The following is a 22,388-nucleotide window of genomic DNA, read 5'->3' as shown; positions in this document are numbered from 1 at the left end:
CTCTCAACTACAGAGTGCAATTCCAGGATGACACAGCCTTTTTGAAAAACCATCCCACTCCAAATTCTGTCATGGAAGTGTCTTTACAGAGGACTAGAAGTCATAGCCAGTTGACACTGAGTGATAAAGAAGGCAAAAAATTGGACTCCTTCAGGAGAAGATTTTATTTGGCTGCAGCCTTACACTTGCCTGTGGCTAATTATCAGGCCTATAACGCCTGTTATAACCACTTTTTGTGGGGAAAAGTGGGTCCTTTCCTGGATCTCTTCCTGCAGGACAAGAGGGCTCCTGCAAAGGCTTTTTAAAAGGAAGCTATTCAAGTGGCTAAGCAAGAACTTTATTCAGTCCGACATTCAGTGGAGTGTGCTGCTAAGGTGATGGCCACATATGTGGCACTCAGACACCACGCTTGGCTTCGGTCATCCGACCTGCACTATGAGGCCCGTGCCAGGGTGGAGGACCTGTTCTAGAGGCTCTAGCCTCTTCTCTGAACAAACTGATGACACGCTCCAGGAAGTCCAGGAGCTGCGAAGCACTGCATGTTCAATGTCATACGCTTCGCCAACTTCAAAACCACAGAAAACTGCCCGGTGGTCACCTCATCAGGCACAGAGGGCCCCCGGCCCAACATCAATCACCTTCAGAACGTTCCTTTTGGGACAACAAGTTCCCACTCAGATACAAGTTGGGAGGCCAGCACAATAAGCCAGCTTTCCAGAAACAGTGCCCAAGTGTTCCCCAAACGAAACAATGACTTGGGGCGCTTTAGACTTGCCTGGCCCCGTTTGCGGCGAGTTGGGACAAAGTGACTACAGACCAGTGGGTCCTTACAGTTATCTGTTTGGGCTATGCCCTGGAGTTTTGCGGGTCACAACCGGTGTCCGGGATTGTGGTGACTCCCTGCACCCCGGAGTTGGATCTGGAGGTTGCCGCTCTTCTGGAAAAGGACATGATTGAGAGAGTCACTGACCCCAACAGCCCCAAGTTCTACTCCTGGTGCTTTTTTGTGCCAAAGCAAGATGGCAGTCAGTGCCCTATACTAGACCTCAGGGCTCTGAACAGACATTTGGCATACAAATGGTTCCAAATGCTTTCGGTGCCAACCATTATGACCATCTTGGACGGAAACATGTGGATGGTCTCACTGGACCTAAATGATGTGTACTATCATGTTTCAATACGCCCTCCACATCGGTGCTTCCTGCGGTTCCAGATAGGGGGGAATCCCCCATCAATTCAAGGCCTTGCCATTCGGCCTCACCACCGCATCGACGGTCTTTATGAAGTGCCTGGCCTCGGTCGTGGCATTCCTGCGGGAGCAAGGTATACAGGTGCTGCCATTTCTTAATGATTGGTTAATCATGGCGAGCACCAGGCAGGCAGTTCTGGACAACCTTGAAATCATGATTGATACCTTGGAGGAGTTGGGTTTCCAGATAAGCTTCAAAAAATCTTAGCTGGAAGCTACCTGGTGAATTCAGTTCATTGGGCTGATATTCAACACAAACTTGGAGAAGGTCTTCCTCCTGATGGGCTGCATAGTGACCCATGTTTTGGTTGGACATTGGGCTGTGGAAGGACAGTGGCACTCTTAACCATGGACTTCGGGGCCAAAGTCCAGGGCCACCACACACCCTGGGGGCTCCCAAATCCTCTTTAATCTGTCCTGGGTGGTGTGGTTGCTGCAGTCCCACATTGCGCCAGGCGATCGAGTGTGATTATGACCTGTGCCGGGTGCTTTAGAGACAGAGCCCTAGTGGGGAAAGCAATATGTGGGATGGGAATATGTTAAGTTGTGTGTTGAAATGTTTCTGCTACTGCCCATTTGCTTGAATAAACCTGTTTTATATTCTTACATTCTTGTGTGAGCAGTTGCTGTTTGTGCCCTCAAGAACCAATGTATTAACAAGTTGTTCTAGTAAGAGCTAATCAGTCTACTTTCATTTCGCTGTCTCCACAACTGGATTAAATTTGGTTCAAATTGAGGTCCATAATTTAGATCTCTTGCACCTCAAATGTTTACACATTCGTCATCTTGAATTGGCATGGATGACATCATCAGAGCTATGTCCATGTGTGTCACTCACTGCAACTGTACCCAATTTGGTTCAAATTGGTTAGACCAGGCTTCCCCAAACTGCGGCCCTCCAGATGTTGCTGAACTACAACTTCCAGCATACCCAGCCACATAAAATTGTGTCTAGGGATGCTGGGAGTTGTAGTTCAGCAACATCTGGAGGGCCGCAGTTTGGGGAAGCCTGGGTTAGACAGTCCACAAATTAGCCCGCTTGCACCTCAGATGTTCACACAGCTACCATTTTGAATTGGAGTGGATGACATCATTACACACCATGCCATTTGGGTGTCCCTATGTGTCCCTACAGCTGTAGCAAATTTGGTTCAAATTGGTTAAGTGGTTCACAGGTTAACCCACTTGTGCCTCAAAAGTTCATGCGTCCACCATCTTTGATTGGGGTGGATGACATCATCTGTTGAGGTGTCCCTATGTGTCCCTACATCTGTACCCGATTTGGTGCATATTGGTCCAGGCATTGCGAAGTTGATAGTGTGACACACACACAGAAAGCTGGATGATATCATAAGCCTACTGGAAAGTAGGCTAAAAATGCTGTTTGTCATGGTGTGTGTGTGTGTAGGAAGGATGCTTCTTATCTTACAGTGGGGGAAGAGGCTCCAGCAAAGTGAAAATTTCCCACCTCAATCTAACTCATGAGTGCACCACAGCTTACTTGCAGATAACCCCTTCACCTTACTCATGGGTAGACATCACATCTTTACTCAGGAGTTTACTGTCAAACCTGCTTGTAGATGGTGCTCATGAGCAACACCATCCTTGCTTCTGAACAGCACCTCAAGTTTCGAAGTAGAGCTTGCTATAATGTGTAAGTAAGTCTGCTCTTGAGAAAAGATGCAAGGTTTACTCATAAGAAAGCTGTGAGTCTATGTGCAAATAAGGCTGAACTCCTGAAGGTTAGAATTTTACTGGTGACTGGTGCATCTCTACACATGGGCAAGTTCTCAGTGTTACCCACAAGTAAGGGTGGGGTCTATTCATAAGGAACATTTGTCTGCTGGTGAGAATGGAAGTTCTACTTGCAAGTGAGGGATAGGTCTACTCACAAGCAAAGGCGCAAGGTTTTATTTGGTATAATGTTTTGGGTCCTCATGAGTAAAGACATGGGCTTACTCTTCATAAGTAAGAGTGAGGTCTACTCCTGAGTAAAGGAATGGATGCATGGAGCCTAATTGCAAAAGCAAATCATGCCATATAAGCTGAAACAACTTTGTACAGTTTCATGAAATTAAGAGGGGCACCTTTAACTTAATTTTCACACTTTTTGGAGCATGAGTGAAAATTGAAGCATCATTTAAGAGAGTTGGCAAGAGAGGGAAGCCAGGGAGCTGGCAGTGTGTATGCAGCCAACACTCACTCCGAGTTAAATAAAGTGTGGACATCCGCTGATCCTGACACTACAAATGCTCCAGGCTAGAGGACCTCTTCTTCTGTAACTCTCACCTTCCCACTCTACAACTCCCTGGTTGTGGATGAGACTGTGGAAGGAGTGAGGGGAAGAATTATTATTATTATATTATTATTATTACATTTTATATCCCGCTCTTCCTCCAAGGAGCCCATAGCGATGTACTACATACTTAGGTTTCTCCTCACAACAACCCTGTGAAGTAGGTTAGGCTGAGAGAGAAGTGACTGGCCCAGAGTCACCCAGCTAGTATCATGGCTGAATGGAGATTAACTCGGGTCTCCCCAGTCCTAGTCCAGCACTCTAACTACTACACCACGCTGGCTCTCTCATTCAGTGGGCAACTTATTAAATAGTAGTTAACAATTAACAAGAACTAAAATGTATGCAACAAAATGGGGTGGGGGAGGAGGAGAAGCAATAGGAACAACTTAAGCAGGTATACAATTTCAAAATCAATCCCTAACCTACATGGTAAATGGAGATTAGTGTCCAGTATCTCAGTTGAATCTACCAGGCTTGTTTCTCCCTCCCGTGCAATCTCTCAGTGTAAACTTGGTGAACAAAAAAGCAGCTTCTGTGCATGCACTGTCTCTCTCTTTCTCCACTTGAACAAATCCTTCCTGATTTAGCAAGGATCAAAGAGACAAGACAGTGCTCCTTCCAGAACTTCACTCTTCTACTGTACCCTCAGACAATCTCTACGGCAGCTCCCAAGACTAAAATAACCTGTGTGTCCTTGAATTCCACCAAGGGCTACTCACAGAGTTACATTTATTTAATTTACAAATATATATACTTTGTACCTTAGGAATCCCCAAAGTAGGAACTGCTACCTTATTTTTGAGTGGCCCTGTTCTGCTTCTAGTACGATAGGCTCTCAAGCAATTTGTTGTTATAGTATACAGTTGTGTACTATAATAACAAACCAGGTCCCAGGCCCTTCCCAAAGCCCACAAGTGGGATCTGTAACAAAGTTTTTTGTCTCCCCAACTTTAATGCTCATTTGCTCAAGCAGGCCATTCTTCCCCACCACACAGTTTTATATTGTTTTATATATAGTCAATTTAAAAAAAAACAAAAAGTATATAATCCCTCCCTCCTGATCTTCATATTTAAAATATACTATTTATCTCAGTACCATAAAATAAGAAATGGAGGGTACAAGAAACGTTTTTTTTAAAAAAAATCTTCAAAATGCATTTAATTCATTAAAATTAGACCACACTTGCCATTTTGTTGCCCACCATCTCCTGTACCATCCAGAACCATCTCCTGTATTATATTTTGTCATTGTATCTGTTTCAATTTAGAAGCCAAATGCTTACCCAATTTCTTCCGCTACTCCCAATATTTTTGTCTAGTACCATTTAAAAAATTCATTCTCTAGTTCTCTTATGATTTATTAAGTTCATATTTCACTGCCAACAAAGCTTTATAAAGCTCCTGGAAGGGGTGTGTAGCATACAAAGTTAATAACTTCTTAGCCTTTTTTTCTAAAGACTCTACCTTAGCTCTTTGTCACTGTTTAAATAGGATGACCCCTTATATGAGCCTTAAATACTATACTATAATGAAGCTATTAAAGAAAGGAAAGATTGTGCCATCGAGTTGGTATCAACTCCTGGCGACCACAGAGCCATGTGGTTTTCAGGAGCAGTTTACCATTGCCTCCTCCTGCACAGTATGAGATGATGCCTTTCAGCACCTTCCTACGTATATTACTGCTGCCCGATATAGGTGTTTCCCATAGTCTGGGAAACATACCAGCAGGGATTCTAACAGTCTCTTGTTCCCTAGGCAAGTTGCTTCCTCGCTGCGCCAATAATGAAGCTATAGAACCCCTATTAAACTGAAAAAATATTTTCCATCTCCTTTTCCAGCTGTTCCACAAAATACTTATCAGTCAGCAAGGAAGTATTCATATACCATCTAAATGAAGTATTACATCTATTTTCCAATACCAAAACTAACTTAACTGGAGCATGATCTGAAATAGCAATAACATCAATATTATGTTCTTGAGTCTGAGATACTAAAGAGTGAAATATCAAAAAATAATCTAATCTAAAACAATAATCTAAACTAAAGCAATTCTTACGAACTGAAGAAAAAAAATGTATATTCTTGCTGGGATTTAAGAGATGCCATTTATCCACTAATGTTATGAATTTGGGAGTAAATTTGGGAGGTGGGTATTATGATCAAGAAAAGGGTCAAGAGTTGAATCATATTCCCTCCAACAACCAACCCATCAACTGTTAAAATATATAAATATCTAAAACAGCTATGTATTTGTTCATATAAATGTATTAAAGCAAACTATTTTGCTCCTAATCTTACTACAAGTATCAAATGTCACTCCTCATCATATATACCTTGATCAATTTAGAACATTTAGGAGTTAAAATAGCAACACCTCTAAACCTCTTTGAATCTCCACTTAAATCCCACTCAAGCTCTTTGCAAAATATGTTTATCATCTGGGCACATATTAGACTTGCAAAAACAAAAAACCATGCGCGCACACCTCAGGTCACATTTTTTCTAATTTAGTCAATACTTTGTAAATTTAACCTTGTCTGTTATCCCTTTAATATTCCAGGTCACCATATTAACCCTCTATTAATCCTCATAGTAGTTTGGGACCAATATGGTCTTGTGGTAGGTAGCAAGCATGACTTCTCCCCTTTGCTAAGCAGGGTCTGCCCTGGTTACATATGAAGGGGAGACTACAGGTGTGAGCACTGTGAGATATTCCCCTTAGGGGATGGAGCCACTCTGGAAAGATCATCTAAGTTCCAAGTTCCCTCCCTGGCATCTCCAAGATAGGGCTGAGAGAGACTGCTGCCTGCAACCTTGAAGGAGCTGCTGCCAGTCTATGTGGGCAATACTGAGCTAGGTGGACCAATGGTCTGACTTGGTATAAGGCAACTTCTTATGTCCTATCAACACATGAAGGAACAGATCTACCAAATGGTGTAGATGCTCATACTTCTTTGTCCATACTAGTGGTGTGCACGAACCAGTCCGGAGGCCATGTTCGGGGCGCCCGAACCGTTTCGGAACCTGGCCGGTCCGGCGGTCCGGCACTGGGGGGGGGGTCTGGCTTTAAGGGCGGGGGGGTAGTACTTTCACCCCTCCCTCCTGCCGCTCTTCCCCCTCCGGCACTGCAGTTAAAAGTGAAGTTTTGGGGGCGGAAGCGTTCCTCCCTGCCGCCCCTGCCCCCGTCGTTGCCTGGAAGTAGAGTAATGTACCAGCATGCATGCACCCGTCACAGGACATGTGTGGCGCGTGCATGCGTGCTGGTACATTACTCTACTTCCAGGCAACGACGGGGGCAGGGGCGGCAGGGAGGAACACTGCTGCCCCCAAAACTTCACTTTTAACTGCAGCGCCAGAGGGGGAAGAGCAGTGGGAGGGGTAAGTACTACCCCCCGCCCTTAAAGCTAGACCCCCCGCCAGTGCTGGACCGCGCCTCCGTGGTTCCGTGCACACCACTAGTCCATCCTAATAAAATAAATATAAAGAAGAAGAAATAAGCTACTAAATTTAACGTAACCATAAACAAAGGAAACAATGTTAATACACCAATCATAAAACACATAGAAAAACTTTACCAGGGGTGGGGACACCCCCCCAAATCATAATACAATAAGAAGGGAGGGACCCCAGACTACTTGTACTTCCAGGCTACAGTGGAATAGAAAAACTTGCACTCCACTGAATCTCTCCATCATTACTGTGTTTCTGTAGAAATATGTGAAGGTCACTCTACCTTGATAACACACAACCACACAGAAGCAAAATCAGAGTTTACTTAGTTTACCACATGGACAAACAGTTACTCCCCATCAGAGGAACGCAAACCAGAAACAAACCTTTCTGCTGCTTGAAGCATCCTGAAAAATCTTCCACTTAGCTTGAAATCTAACACAACATTTGGCTGGAAACATCATAAAATAATCCAATTTCTCTCTAGCCAACTATCAAGCCTTGAAAAATGAACATCACTTGTCTGTCACCTCCTTAAAAAAAAATCACAATTTGAGATGCATCTCATTTAAGCTCCTTGATCTCATGTGTCCACTTCAAAAGATCTTTCAGCATACTCTCAGAAATGTAGCAATGAAGCGGCAGTGCCTACCAGTAGAATGTGATGGCAAAACTGGAATATGATATGCTCTTTCATTTTCCAAACTATAATGAACTTTACACACAGAAATCCTCCATGAAAACAGCAAGGCAACCCCCATCTGCCCCCTCCAAAATTCCAAAGACATGTAAATTACAATGACAGATATAGTTCTCAAGGTCACAAACCCAGGTTTGGAAGGTCTTGTTAACTCCCTGTAATGTGCCATAGGCAGCTGTTCTTAAAATAAGCCTCTTAACTTTCAGCTGAGAACTTCTGTCTTCTGCCTCTTCTGTTCTATCTACTTGAAATATTATCTACCAAAGCTTGCAATGAATTCATAGAAGCTTTGATAGTTTTTATATCACTTCCCATAGTTTTAGGACGGGTGAATGTATCCAACTCCTGCTCCAGTTGCTTTGGAGCAGGAGGTGAAGAAGGCGATGAAGCAAGTGGTAGAACTCTCTTCTTTTCTGTCTTAGGAACCATTTCCACTAAATATCCAATTAATAAACTCCCACAGAAGAAAGAAAATAGAGGGAGGAAAGTCACCTAACAGCAACAGTTCCCTCCCTCTTCAAAAAGATAAAGGCATTCCAAACACCAAAAACAACTGAGAGCTAGCAAAGCAAACTGAATATGTGATTGGATACAACATCAACTTAACTGGAAGTTCTGCTTCCAATAGGATAGGCACTCAACCAGTTCACTGTTGTATAAACAGGTGGGATCTGCAACAAAAATTTGCATCTGCCAACATTAATGCTCAGTTGCTCTAGCAGGCCAATCCTTCCCCCCCCCCCCAGTTTTTGATTTTTTCCCTCTTTAAACTATACTTTTGTAGTTCCTGAAGGCTGCTGAACATGATCTGTTCTCGTTGGGTTTTTTGTTGGTTGTATTTGTTTGCTTTTGTAGGAGGGATCCTTTATTTTTTGTTTGTAAATTAAAACATTTACTTTTGCATACCTAAGAAGCCCCCAAGTTTGTAGAAGCCACGGCCTTATTTTTTTGTGATTTCAGTTTTGCTTCCAATGCGATAGGCACCAAGTCTCCTGAGTTTGTTATTAGCGTATAAAATAATAAACAGAAAATCAACATGTGATCTGAAGCCATTTTCAGCTTGTGAAAATCCTCTTTTTTCTCTCTTTCAGGAAGCATTGGAGCAGCAACTTTGTGTGATTCAGGCACAAACAAAGCAAATGCTCTTGTCTCTTTTCCCACAGGTCATGTTAAGTGATGAACAGGTAGGCACCATTTATTGCTTGATGCTCTGCTGAACAGATAGTTTGCGCAGATAGTTTGAACAGATAGTTTGCTCAGTTTCTAATGTAAACAGCAGTGGGGAAAGCAGGGGGACATAATGGGGAAAGAAGACTCATAATTCAGTGGTAGAACTATTGGTAGACCCATAGTCTAATCCCCTGCATTTCCAGTTAAATTGACTTCTGGTAGGCTGGTTTCTGTGCCTGATGCCTTGGAGAGTTTCTGCCATTCAGAATAGATTGTACTGGAAGATGTACCAATGATCTGATTCAGCATAAGGCTATAAAGTCAAGATAATCTGTTAAAAGAAAATGAAGATGATGGGTTGTGAAATGGCCGTCAGCCAATCAGGTTGTACTTGTACATATTTTGATGCCTGCTCTTAAGCTATACTGGTGACACAGTTGGTTCTTGGAACAAATATCACTTGGGAATCCATTCATGTGAAATTAGTTTAACCCTATGAAAATTACTGGAATTTAAGTTTCATTGATATGGTTAAAATTGCTCAAACCACAAGGTGGGACACCTAAATGATATCCCAAGCCCAAGTCAGAGGGAAAGAAGTAAGTAAATAAAGACAGTTTTACTTCAATCTTGCAATTAACCTGGCAACCAAAATGTTAGTTTGGCTGCCAGGTTAATAGCAAGGATGGAGTAAAACTGTCTTTATTAACTTAATTTTAAAAAAACCAACCTGAAAAAGTTGTGCTGTTTGTGGGCTACAGTATTAAGTAAATTAAGAGAAGAACAGAAAAGAGAAAAAAGTATATCATGAAAGCAGCTGAGAAGCTACCCCTTTAGAGTGAGAAACTGAACATGTTTTGAAACAAGAGTGCCAAATAGAAGCTGGTTGACAGGAAAAGAGTGGTGGTTTCAGAAAATAAGAAGAGGTAATGGACAGATAAGTGCATAAAGCACATGAGAGGTCAATAAAGAAAGGAAAGATCGTGCCGTTGAGTCAGTGTCAACTCCTGGTGACCGCAGAGCCATGTGGTTTTTAAGGTAGAATACAGGAAGGGTTTACCAACCATTGCCTCCTCCCTCGCAGTATGAGATGATGCCTTTCCTCACCTTCCTATATTACTGCTGCCTGATAGGTGTTTCCCATGGTCTGGGAAACATACCAGTGGGGATTCAAACTAATAACCTCTTGTTCCCTAGGCAAGTCACTTCCCCGCTGTTCGAGAGGTCAATAGCCCAGATTAATCATGAGAGAGAGAGTCATTCAAGAAGTCAGAAAGGATGTCATTAGTTTCCATCACTTTCATGGTTAGGTTGGATTGCGTATGAAAATGAATATTCTTCCTAGAATTTTATTTCTATTTTTGAGCATTCCATTACCAACTTCATCTTTCATTGCAAAGGAGTGGCTTTTTAAATTTGTTTGAAATAATGAGACTCCTACAGTGGCAGATAACTCATTATTCAAACCTGTAGATTAGTACTGAAACTTCTTATCAAGCAGTCCTCATTGCTCAGCTTTCTTTTTGGTTTTCTGGTGATACTGTTACTCTAGAAAAGCATGATCTGCTGATTACTTGATTAGCTCTGTTAATCTCAACAGAGCTAATCAAGAAATCAGCAGATCATGCTTTTCTAGAGTAATATTTATCTAAGCAACCAGGATAAACATAACTCAATATGTTTATTCTGGTTGCTTAGATAAATATTGGAAGTATAATGCTTCCAGAGCAAACATGCTCCAAACTTGGGGGGATTGTCCCAATCTAAAAATACATTGGACTAAATTCTACAGAGGAGATTTCCAAGTATCACCTTTCTCCAGATCCTTTAGCCCTATTCAGACATCATTTAAAATGATGATATACACTATTACACCATTGAAAGTGATTCTAGATGCCCTGCCCAGTGTGTCACTCACTCCATTTCACCTCATTCCTCACGGATACACTAGCATTTGCAGAGGGAAACGTCATAATTGTGCTAGTGGGCATTTCTGTGATCTGAAGGCTCAGGCACTAACCATGACTGGTGAGGTGAAGAGGGGTGATTGATGAACCAAGTGGGACTTCTGGACCCTTTTTCAACGGTGTAATAATAAAATCTTTGGTCCTACCTGATGATTAATCTTCTGTTTGTAGCAAAGCTTATTTTCTATTCTCACTAATTGTACTAAAATCTCTCTATGTGTCAGGATTGGCTATTTAAAATCTGAGATATGGCTTTGATAGCCAAACTTACCAACCTGTGCTAACTTGCATTAGAGGACAATGTTGTGTTTAAATTTAGGATATTTTTTAATGGAGACAGCCTTTTAAGTTCCGCCACCATTTGTAAAAAAACAAACCACAGGGTTCTTTGTGCAGAAATATGCTGGTGTGTTTTCCCTCTCTTCCCCCTAGGTGTTCCTGGTACTGTTATTGTTAATGTAACCCTGTAAGTGTAGGCCCCTGATAGGGAATGCAAGGACACACAGGTATTTTGGTCCTTGGGAGTTGCCGTGGAGATTGACTGAGGAGAGAGAAGTAAACAAGAAGGAGAATTACATTCTGGAGGGAGAATTTGCAAAGATTTGAGTGACAAGACAAGCAGGAAAGATTTGATTAAGATAAAAATAGAGGGAGAGGGAGAGCAGCAGCTACTGCTGCTTTACACCTTCACCAAGTTGAGCCAGAGGTATATACTGGCACAGTGAGAGACTGAGCGGGACAGGTCTAGGAGAGGAGACCCAACTGAAACACTGGGCACTAACCTATATCTTGTTCCAAATTTAAAATCAACATATAATTGAGACATAAGCCCTCTTCAATATATGTGTTGTCAGAAGTATAATGTCTGACAACACATACATAATGTCTGAAGAGTTATATATGTTTTGTCAGACAACGCACGAGTTATATATAATGTGCTTCTGACAACACATTGTAAGTCCCTCCCCTTCTGTTTCACTCACTTACCCTCCCTGGTAGGAGGTCACACTGACATCTTTTGTGTGAAGTGGCAAATCCTATAAGAGTGATGGTGGGAGTTTCTGTGATTGGAAGGCTTGGGTGCCCTAATCTAGGGATTAGGGATTGATTTTGAAATCAATACTTGCTTCAGTTGTTTTTATTATTTCTTCCCCTCTTACATTTTAAGTTCTTGTTAGCCCTATTTAATAAGTTGCTCACTGGATTTTCCCCTCACCCTTTGCACAGCTGATTAAACTCAGGCCCCACAATTTCATCCAGAACCAAGGATATGTGGAATGGGAAGGTGAGGTTTACATTAATATGCTTCATAATGTCTGCCTGCTATTGATAATTACACTAATTGAATTAGCTAACTGAAGCTCAATTGTTTGTCTTATGTAACAATTAGTTACATAAGCAAATATTTAATTATATAAATATTTAATTTAAATAATATTTTTGGTATAGACTATAGCCCTCTTCAGATGTTATATTTCTGATGCCGGAAGTCCCTCCCTCAGCATGTCACTCACTCACCCTCCTCAGTAGACAGTCATACCTACCACATTTGTCTGAAGCAATGAATGCTGTAAGTGTGATGGCGGACACTTCCATGATTGGCAGGCTCGGGCACCCAAGCCTTCCAATCACAGAAGCTCCCACCATCACTCTTATAGGATTTGCCACTTCACACAAAAGATGTCAGTGTGACCTCCTACCAGGGAGGGTAAGTGAGTGAAACAGAAGGGGAGGGACATGCAATGTGTTGTCAGAAGCACATTATATATAACTCGTGTGTTGTCTGACAAAACATATATAACTCTTCAGACATTATGTATGTGTTGTCAGATATTATACTTCTGACAACACATATATTGAAGAGTCTCAATTATATGTTGATTTTAAATTTGGAACAAGATATAGTTAGAAATGTTTAATAAAGAAGTAAATCAAATAAAGGAAAAAAGCACGTGAGGAGCCAAAGCTATTAAGCTGCTCAAGGAGAATTAGACACATATTTACAAGCTGCTAAGAATCTAAGAGGAAATCTTGAACTGAACTTGGAGCCTAGATATCTTGGTCAGAACAATGAAACTAAGCACTTTGTTAGGTTTTATGTGCTTTGTTTGTTTACATTTCAGGTTTACAATGAATGGTTGCAGCAATTCAGAGAAAAAGCTTCTCTTCTGCAACAGAAGAGTGTGAAGGCAGAATCTGTAAGTACTCATATAAGCAATCTCATATAGAAATGGTTCTTCATGCAAAAGATATTTGCACACAAGATCAAATCATGAGGGCTTCATTTGGAATACTTTGCCTAGTGATGGTTGCCTATGTTTAAAAAAGTTGTGTGGGGACTGACAATGTGATTGCTTTATTCCCTTTTTCTTTTTGAGGGTCTATTGACTTTAATAAACTGAATAGCAGACTGGGTGGGTTCACATGTACAGTTTAACTGCAGTTAAAGCTACCAGAGTTTGTAACTGTAGTACACCCGAACATACAAAACCGCAGTTAAGCCTCAAAAATAATCTCCAGTTTGTCCCAACAAACTCCAATTGGGATCTGAGGTTTTCTCCAAGGTTCTCAGCTGATAACCACAGTTTTGCTGCTGAAGAGTTATACCTGAAGGCAGACTTGTCCTTAACCACAGTTAAGTGCCCATTTGCAAACTCCAATCAGAGAGCGGTGCAGACCCACCCGTGGATGCGGCTACTCCATGCTTTCAGCACTTCTCAATGGCAGCCGCTTGGAAAACTAGCCCTGCCCCTCCTGTTGGCGCAGCTATGGAGTTGCCAGGCTACAGGAGTTGCCAGGCTACAACACGCCCCATCCCGGACCAGCCATCCTATTAAGCTGCTCAGCCGCTCGGGATGAGCAGTCATGGGTGTCCACAAGTGCAAATACACCAAGTTGAAACACAAGCAGGAGAACAAGAGTAGGAAGCTGAGAGGCAGACCCAAGCAGGGTTGCTGTAGCAGCCAAGTTCTGTTGTTCACATGAATCAGAATTCTCCTGCATTACCCTGTCATTACAGACCAGGACTGTTCTCTCATGAGACTGACAGGCCATGGAGGCACACATGCAGGCCAGAGGGCTGCAGACGCCCAGCTGGGATACTAAGTCCCAGCAAGCCTTAGGGAAGGGTACCCCAGCAACAGCTTTCCCAGTCTCGGAGGATGACGGACTGCAGGATTACACCGGGCAGTCGTGTCATCCCACAGCACATATGCATGGATTTCTCTGCCTACCATACCATAAATGCCATCTCCCCTTGCCCGGGGTTCCCCACGATGTCTCATTTACATATGTTGCAACAATGGCGCTAGCCTGGGAATTTTGAATGGCTGGAAGGGTCTGCTCCACAGCCCACTGGTTTGTGTGAGGGTGCTATTGGTGGGGTCTGAAAGGCAACAACAACAACAAATATTTATATACTGCTTTCCAACAAAAGTTTCCAAAGCAGTTTACACAGAGAAATAATAAATAAATAAGATGAATCACTGTCCCCAAAGGGCTCACAATCTAGAGAATCGCTTTAAAAAGTGCCTCTTTGCCCAGCAGGGGCAGACCCCTAGAAGGGATTCTAGAGCAGCCAAGTTCTATTTTCCACCAAGTAAGGGTGGAAAAGGGGGGCCCAGCCCCTTCCCGGAGGGGATGTTTGCTCCCCAAGTCTTACTCATGAGAAGAATCATCTGTTGGCCACTAATCAAAAATTTACACAATGATATTCATGATGTAGGCTGAACTGCCAGCCCATGGGGCACTCTCTCATGAGTGTGGCAGACTAAGGGGAGCAAGGGAGGATGCTCCATGTGGGAAAGCTGCGGGGATGGGCACCCAGGCAAGTGCTTTCCTGGTCTTGGCGTCCACTGCAAAACCACTTTCAAACCCTGCACCCTTCCAAAAACATATCGCCAACCAGTGCAACTATTTAAGAACAGGCATAATGTGGTCTCTCCAGAGTACCCCAGAGACCAATCTGGCTGTTGCATTTTGAACTAACTGAAGTTTCCGAACTATGTACAAAGGCAGCCCTACATAAAACTCATTGCAGTAGTCCAAGAGGTCCTCAAGAAACAGGATGGAATTATCTAATCAATTGCAGCTGGTAAAAAAAGTGCTCCTCAGCCTCAACCTGAGGCACCAGGGTGAGACCCAGGTCCAAGAGTACTCTCAGGCTATGAACCTATTCTTTCTGGGTGAGTGTCTAGAACAGGAGGTTCTAGCCCATCTTGCAAATTACAACCCCCAACAATGAGCACCTCCATCTTGCTTGGATTCAGCTTCAGTTTATTATCCCTCATCTAGCCCATTACTGTCTGTAGGCAGGCATTTAAAGGGCTTATTCCATTTCCTGATATTGATGACAAGGAGAAATAGATTTGGGTGTCATCAGCACCCAGCACCAACTCCCCTGATGACCTCACCCAGCAATTTCATGGAGATGTTTAAAAACATTGGTGACAGAATGGAGCCCTGAGGAACTCCTGTTTTGAAGAGCAACTGTCCCCAAGCACCACCACCTGAAATCTACCCAAGACCTAGGAGCGGAACTAGTGTAAAACAGTGCCTCCTATCCCAAGATCCCTCAGGCATTCCAGAAGGGTACCAAGATTGATAGATCTCTCAGTGACTTTCAGTACTAATAGAGCCAGCAGAGTCACACTCCCTCTATCAATTCCCTGGCAAAGATCGTCTATCAGAGCTGGTCAGCCACTAGAGATGAGATGAGAGCTAATCTTGTGGTAGCAAGCATGACTTGTCCTTTTAGCTAAGCAAGGTCCACCCTGGTTGCTTATGAATGGGAGACTAGAAGTGTGAGCACTGTAAGATATTTCCCTCAGGGGATGGAGCCGCTCTGGGAAGAGCAGAAGGCTTCAAGTTCCTCCCTGGCATCTCCAAGATAGCGCTGAGAGAGATTCCTGCCTGCAGCCTTGGAGAAGCCGCTGCCAGTCTGTGAAGACAATACTGAGCTACATCGACCAATGGTCTGACTCAATATATGGCAGCTTCCTATGTTCATAGAGAGGGCTCAATCATCAGAGAGGGCTCAAACATCTTATCCAACCATGGAAGGTTGAAAACTGGCCTATTCCAACCATGCAGACTGCTCTTGAACATAGAGACTCTATATAGACTGTTCTTGAACATAGAGGCTCTGTATCAGAGCCAAATTGCCTGTGATTATGGAAGTTTCACTTGACCATACTGAAGAAATGAAGCCTCCACAGGCTGTTTGGCTCTCAGGTAGAATTCAAGGTCAGTCTGTACAACAATAGGCTTCTGTTGGCACTGAGTGGGAATTGATACAATTCTTTATACACTCTTAGAAGGGAATAAGGTCTGTTAAATTAAGTGGTACTTGCATCAAAATAAAGAGGGAATAGTTAATCCCTGAGAAATGATGTTAGGTGAAAAATGATGGAAATATATATTTTTAAAATGTGGGTGGGAAACATGTTAAAATTCTGTAATCCACAACCACTACAAGCACCCCACCCAGCCATAATATCAGCTGGAAAATACAAGTCAAGCTCGTTAATCTTTTAATATTTCAAAAACTATTTAGCAGTGGACGTAGCCAGACCAAAAAATGCTGGAAAATGACAAATTTCAGTATGCTGGGGCTCATGAAATACCCAAATACTATGTGGAGGTGTACTTGGAAAACTAAACAGAAGTGCCTGTCTAATTCTCTACTATGCATTGTAGCATCACTATTACATAAGTTTTTTTTAAAAATGGAGAATTTGACTTTTCCCAGATACTCTGAAAATAATTAAAGGATATGCAGAGTAAACTGTGTCACTGCTTGGAATATATTCTAGTATTTCAGAAAGACAGTTAAAATGAGAGAAAGAGCAACTCCCAGTGGGCCTTAATACTAAGGATTTCACACTGATTCAAAGACAAACTCACCATTAATAGCCATATTATTAAGACATCACATTTAACTCACTTATCACAAGAAGCACAGTAAGAGCAAATGAACACAATCCTAGCTCATAGGCTTCAGCTCGGTATTCACAAGCCCTGATTCTCTGTACATAGTGTCAAACTGAATATGTGTACAGTGACTTTTATTATATTTAATTAATTTTTTTTAATCTGTAGCCCCTTCGGGGGGGCTTCCTAAAGGCCATGTGTGGGGTCTGCAAAGGTTCCCCCTCCCCCTGCTGGCCTCTAGGGCCTTGCAGGGACCATTTGAGCATGTGTGGTGGCCTTTTTTAAAAAAAAGTGTTTTTTTAAAATGGCCATTGAAAACAAAATGGTTGTCGTGTGTGCTCAAATGGCCTCTGCGAGGCCTGGCATGGCCTAGGGTCTCATAGAGGCCATTTGAGCATGCACAGTGGCTATTTTGTTTTCGGTGGCTATTTTTTTAAAAAAATAATTTTAAAAAATGGTGCCCCCCTTCAAGTGGCACCTGGGCCACGTGCCCTGCCTGCCCACCCACCCCACCCTAGATATGCCCCTGCCCTTGGTATAAACCATATAACTGATCTTCCTTTTTACTGATATTATACAGTCCCAGACTTGCCAATTCTCACAGTCTGAATCACTACTATCCATGTTCAGGGCATGAACCTTGGGATTTTTCTTTCTATACAGTGCTGTGAATTTGGACTCCTGGTAGTGCCCCAAACCTTTTGAATGTGTCCCTTTCTATTGCATTTCTGGCAATATGCGTCTTTAAATCTACATTCAGCAGGAGAGTGGGATCCCTTTCCAGCAATTACAGGGACCTATTGCAACTATTTTGTGCATTTCTGTTTGTTCTGTTTGTGCATTTCTGTTTGTTCTCATTTCTGTTTGTTCTGTTTGTTTGCTCCACCACATCTCTAACTGCTGTTTCCATGGCCACTCCAATTTCTGTAGCCCACACTGAAGTTAAGATTTTCCTCAGTTAGGAGTCTATTTTGTACACTCTCACTGTGAAGTCCACATAACAAATTTGTCTCTAAGTACATTATTAAGTCTTTCCTTAAGTCTCAATGTTCTAACAGCTTTTTTAATTCTGCTACAAATGAAAAAACAGTTTCTCCTTCAAGCTGGTTCCTTTTGTGAAATCTGAATCCCTCTACTGTAATCAGGGTTTTTGGTGATAATGCTCCTGCACAATTTGCACTATTTTTTTCAAAAGACTTGGTTGCAGGCCTCTCTGGAGCAAATTGTGTACAAGACTGTAAGTACACAATTATAGTTCACTCTTATAATACTCAGCAATGCTTTAGGACTCTCTAAAAAGCACTTTTTAATTAAGATGTTCATGAAGTAACATCATTTATTTACTAAATAGCTCTAAATAGGATGTTTTGACATTGTCCTCCAATTAAAAAAACAAAACATATTGGAAACACTTGGAGGATACCATTTACTCATGTTTGAGGTTTGACTGTGTTTGGAAGTATTTTGCCACCAATCAGTTGGATTGCTTGTGGGGCATAGGTTGTGAGTTTCCTTCTGCAGCATGTAGCAAAGCTCATTGTGTAAATGATTTGGAATTTGCTTAGCAAAGGGGACAATTCATGCTTGCTACCATAAGACTAGCTGTCCTCCTCAACTTGCATATCAAACTCTCTTGTTTGCAAGATAAACTAAAATGAATAATGAATTCAATTATAACTATTAAAATTGAGAAGAAAATTATTTTTAAACTGTTTTCTTTGATTTAAAAATAAAACTTTAACAATCAAAACAAGATAGAAAAGCAGGGAAATAAAACCATCATGCAACTGTAATCTGAGCACCTGATTATTGAATCATTTTGTTTTGAATCAGTTATCTTTTATGTGTTTAGACTAGAGAGGCTTGGTTCAGTTTGAAAACAAACAAGAGATTTTTGGTTTGGTTTCCATTCTTGTTGATTGAAAATGTCTCTCCTGCCCTGAACTGGTTTTTGGGTTTGGTTCAGGTTTGCTTCAACTGAAAGTAAAATGGGAAGAGCAAATGGTCCAGAAGATTTGACTTGACTGCCTTTTTAACATCTTTTCACTTTGTCAATGATTCTATGAACTGTATATTACCTGTTTATAAGGAAACTGAAGAGGCAGCAAGGGTTGCATGATTTGAAAACTTATGTATGCATCATTCTTTTAGGAGATGGCACTTTCATTAAGAGAAGCAGATGAGGCACTGAGCACTTTGCAAGCAGAATGCAGTCAGTATAGGACCATTCTTGCAGAGACAGTAAGTAAAATATCATTTGCACCAGCAACATCAAATATATTGTCTTCAATCAATAGGATTGTTTGCATTGCAAAAGGGATGTGCACAGAATGGAATTTCCATTCTGTTCTGAGCTTGGAATGGAATGCAAATGCTCAGAACATTCAGTCAGAACAACCAGTGAAGCTGGTTGTTCTGACAGAACGAGCTCAGGTTTTGAGAGTTCCAAGCAGGGGGTACAGCGAAGAGCAGTGGGTGGCACCTTTTAAAAGTCATTGCCTCAGTACTGCTTGCACCTGGGCCCCTCCCAGCATCTAATGCCGAGGTTTCCCCATCTCTGGCACTCTTCTGGCCTCTGCACACATGCAGCAGCCAAATGGCATGTGCACAGAGGCCAGAAGAACACCAGGCTGCAAATAGGCCCTTGATTCTGTTTCGATCTTGAAACACTCAAAATGACCCATTTCGAGTCAGAACATTTCAAGCTCAAAACGTTCTGCAAATCCCAACATTCCATTGTACATATGGGACTCCCATGCATGCAGGCTTCCACTTCATTTGCAGGGTCTTTATGACATATAGATCTGCTTTCTTCCAAAGAAATACACTGAGAAGACCTTGAGAAGGCACAGACCCTAGGAGACCCTAGGAAGACCCTAGGAATTCCTGCCAGAGGGATTGCTGGCTTAAGTGGGAAGGAAGCATGTCTGTTCCCTTGAGTTGGAAGGAAGCATGTTACCACAGAGTTCCCATTGATTGACAAGTAGGGATTCAAATAATAGAATTTATTAAAGTTTCACAAGATAAATTAAAGTTAGTAATTTCCCTGTTAATAGAATCTAGAGCAACCAACTCTAGATGTTGCATGAAGATAAGACTACACATTCTGGAGTGTGCACCCTCTGCCTTGAAGTATAGTCACCCGTCTCCCAAAGAAGCCATTTGCAGAATAGCCCCATTTATTCAGTTATCTGTCTCATTGCTCCCTCAGATCTTTTGTGCTGATACTTCAGTTTATGGTTTCATTTGGCAGCCACTGGTTAGGGATGTGCACAAAACCGCTTTTCCCGGTTCGGTTCAAATCCAAACTGGATTTGAACTGGACTGGACATGTTTGGTTTTGAAACCCCCTCGAGCCAGGTTTGAGGCTGAGCCGAACTGGCCAAGCCGGTTCAGGCCCAGTTTGAGGGTGGAGGGGGATCAATAACACTGAGTAATGTTATTAAAAGTAATGACTTGCCACCGCCAAGGGCTGTGGTGGCCTCAGGGAGTACTGCGGCAGCCACAGGGGGTCTCCGATGGCTCCCCTGAGCCTCTCTGGGCCATTTTGGGGGCATTTTGGCCCTCTGCATGCTCATGGGGCCATTTTTTGGGTCGTTCTGCATGCACACTGGCCATTTGCGTGACCCAAAACAGCCCAAAAATGAGCTTCAGGCCAGTGGGGAGAGGGAGAGCCACCGGAGACGCCCCCCACGCCTGCCACAGCACCTCCTTGAGGCCACTGCAGCCCTCAGCAGCAGCAAGTCATCACTTTTAAAACTCAGTGTTATTCCTCCTGCCACCCTAAAAGTGGGGCCAAACTGACTTGACCGGTTTGGCTTGGCCTCAAACTAAACTGAGCCCGGATTGAGGGGCTGACATAACCAAACATGTCTGGTCCAGTTCAAATCCCTGCCACAGGGGGAAGCCAGTGGGCAGAGGGGAAGCCACTGGAGGACACACACACACCGTGGCCGCCACAACACACACATACCCCGAGGCCACTGCAGCCCTCAGCAGTGGAAAGTCATTACTTTTTAAACCCAGTTTTATCACCCCCACCATCCTGAACCCAGGCCCGAACTAGCTTGGCCAATTCAGCTTGACCTCAAACCAGGCCCAGCTCAAGGGCGAGCTAGCTCGATTTTGAGCTGGCTTTCACACCCCTATCACTGGTTTCACAGACTGGTTTTTCAGACATTTTGAATTTCAGAAAAGGAAACGTCTCCAAAATGAGGTGTATTATGAAAAGAAAACTGAAAGGGAAAATCAGGGGAGTCACTTCACTCCAGAATGCATGGAGTTTACTCAAAACCACAATACTAGAAGCCCAGTTAGAAAGTATACCAAAAAGGAAGAAAAGTATCACTATGCCCAGGAGAATGATAGCATGGCTAACAAAGACTTCTTTCCGAAATTGGAAGGGCTGTCCAAATAAAGGGAACAGAAAGGAACACAAACTCTGGCAAAAGAAGTGCAAGGTGACAATAAAGGAGGCAAAAAGAGAGTTTGAGGAACATTTAGTTAAAACCATCAAGGGGAATAACAAAAACTTATTTAAATACATCAGAAGCAGGAAACCTGCCAGGGAGGTGGTCGAACCATTAGACAATGAGGGAGTGAAAGGGATTATTAAGGAGGATATGGAGGTTGCAGAGAAGCTAAATGAGTTCTTTGCATAGGTGAAACTAGGGTGGGGCAGCCAGGGCACGTGCCCTAGGCGCCACTGAGGGGTGGCACCAGTGCCATGCTGCCCCCCACTCTCAATTCGTGGATTTTTTTAAATTAAAAAATTATTTTTACCTGTAGCCCCTTCGGGGGGATTCCTAAAGGCTGCAGGAGGGTGGGGTCTGCAAGGGTCCCCCCACCGGCCTCTTAGATCACTGCCGCAGCTCATCCTGGGCTGATTTTCAGGCCTGTTTGGGCCTACAAAGATCAGTGCAGTGGCCATTTTGGAGGTTGCTGCACATGCTCAAAAGGTCTCTGCGTAGGACCTTGCAGGGACCATTTGAGCATGTGCGGCAGCCATTTTAAAAAATAAACAAAGGCTGCTGAAAACAAAAATGGCCGCCACACATGTTCAAATGGCCTCTGCAAGACCCAAGTCTAGATTTTTCCCTGATCTAGAGAGTCAGAAGAATGCAAAGTTGTTGGCAAGGGACCCAAGCATTTAAAAAACATATATACATGGCACAAAAGTAAGTGGACAAAACATCCCTTAAAAAGACAATGTTGGTTTAATACCTTGTAAACTGGCAAAACTGAAGGAGTGGAATAAAATAGAAATATTCACTCGCACGCTGTTTAATTCTCTATACAGAGCTCTATCTTTATCTGCATATTGTCAACCAATCTGATTATAAGGTTTGTGGGATTTCAGACTTGGAAGGTGCCTGCCTTTAACTTGTGTGGTGCTTTAAAAAACAAAACAAAACCTGAATATCACACTGTTTTGCTGTTCTGTGGCTAGTTGCAACTTCCACCTTCTTCCTGATCAGGCTGCTGGATCCAAGCCTATTGTAAGCGGCTGGATGATTTCAGATTGTTTGGGGCCCCTAGGCTTTCCCATTGCAACCATCTCCCTTTAAGGCAAAAGCTGTTTGGACAGAAAAAACCCATCCCTAAATTTCTTGGAGGCAGCAA

General features: G+C 42.7%; 1 protein-coding gene across 9 annotated transcripts in view; it reads left to right on the top strand.

The window, feature by feature from the left end:
* Positions 1-22,388, top strand: part of RRBP1 (ribosome binding protein 1) — a 191,877-nt gene that overhangs the window by 142,075 nt on the left and 27,414 nt on the right. For all 9 annotated transcript variants that reach the window (XM_053246948.1, XM_053246950.1, XM_053246947.1 and 6 more), the window contains 3 exons: positions 8,790-8,882; positions 12,959-13,033; positions 18,918-19,007. In XM_053246948.1, coding sequence (XP_053102923.1) covers positions 8,790-8,882; positions 12,959-13,033; positions 18,918-19,007 — 258 coding nt within the window. The remainder of the gene's footprint in view (positions 1-8,789; positions 8,883-12,958; positions 13,034-18,917; positions 19,008-22,388) is intronic.

Source organism: Hemicordylus capensis, chromosome 4, assembly GCF_027244095.1.
Source record: "Hemicordylus capensis ecotype Gifberg chromosome 4, rHemCap1.1.pri, whole genome shotgun sequence".
NCBI classification, from domain to species: domain Eukaryota; kingdom Metazoa; phylum Chordata; class Lepidosauria; order Squamata; family Cordylidae; genus Hemicordylus; species Hemicordylus capensis.
Note: the sequence above shows the minus strand (reverse complement) of the source record. Positions and strands in the feature narration are given on the sequence as shown.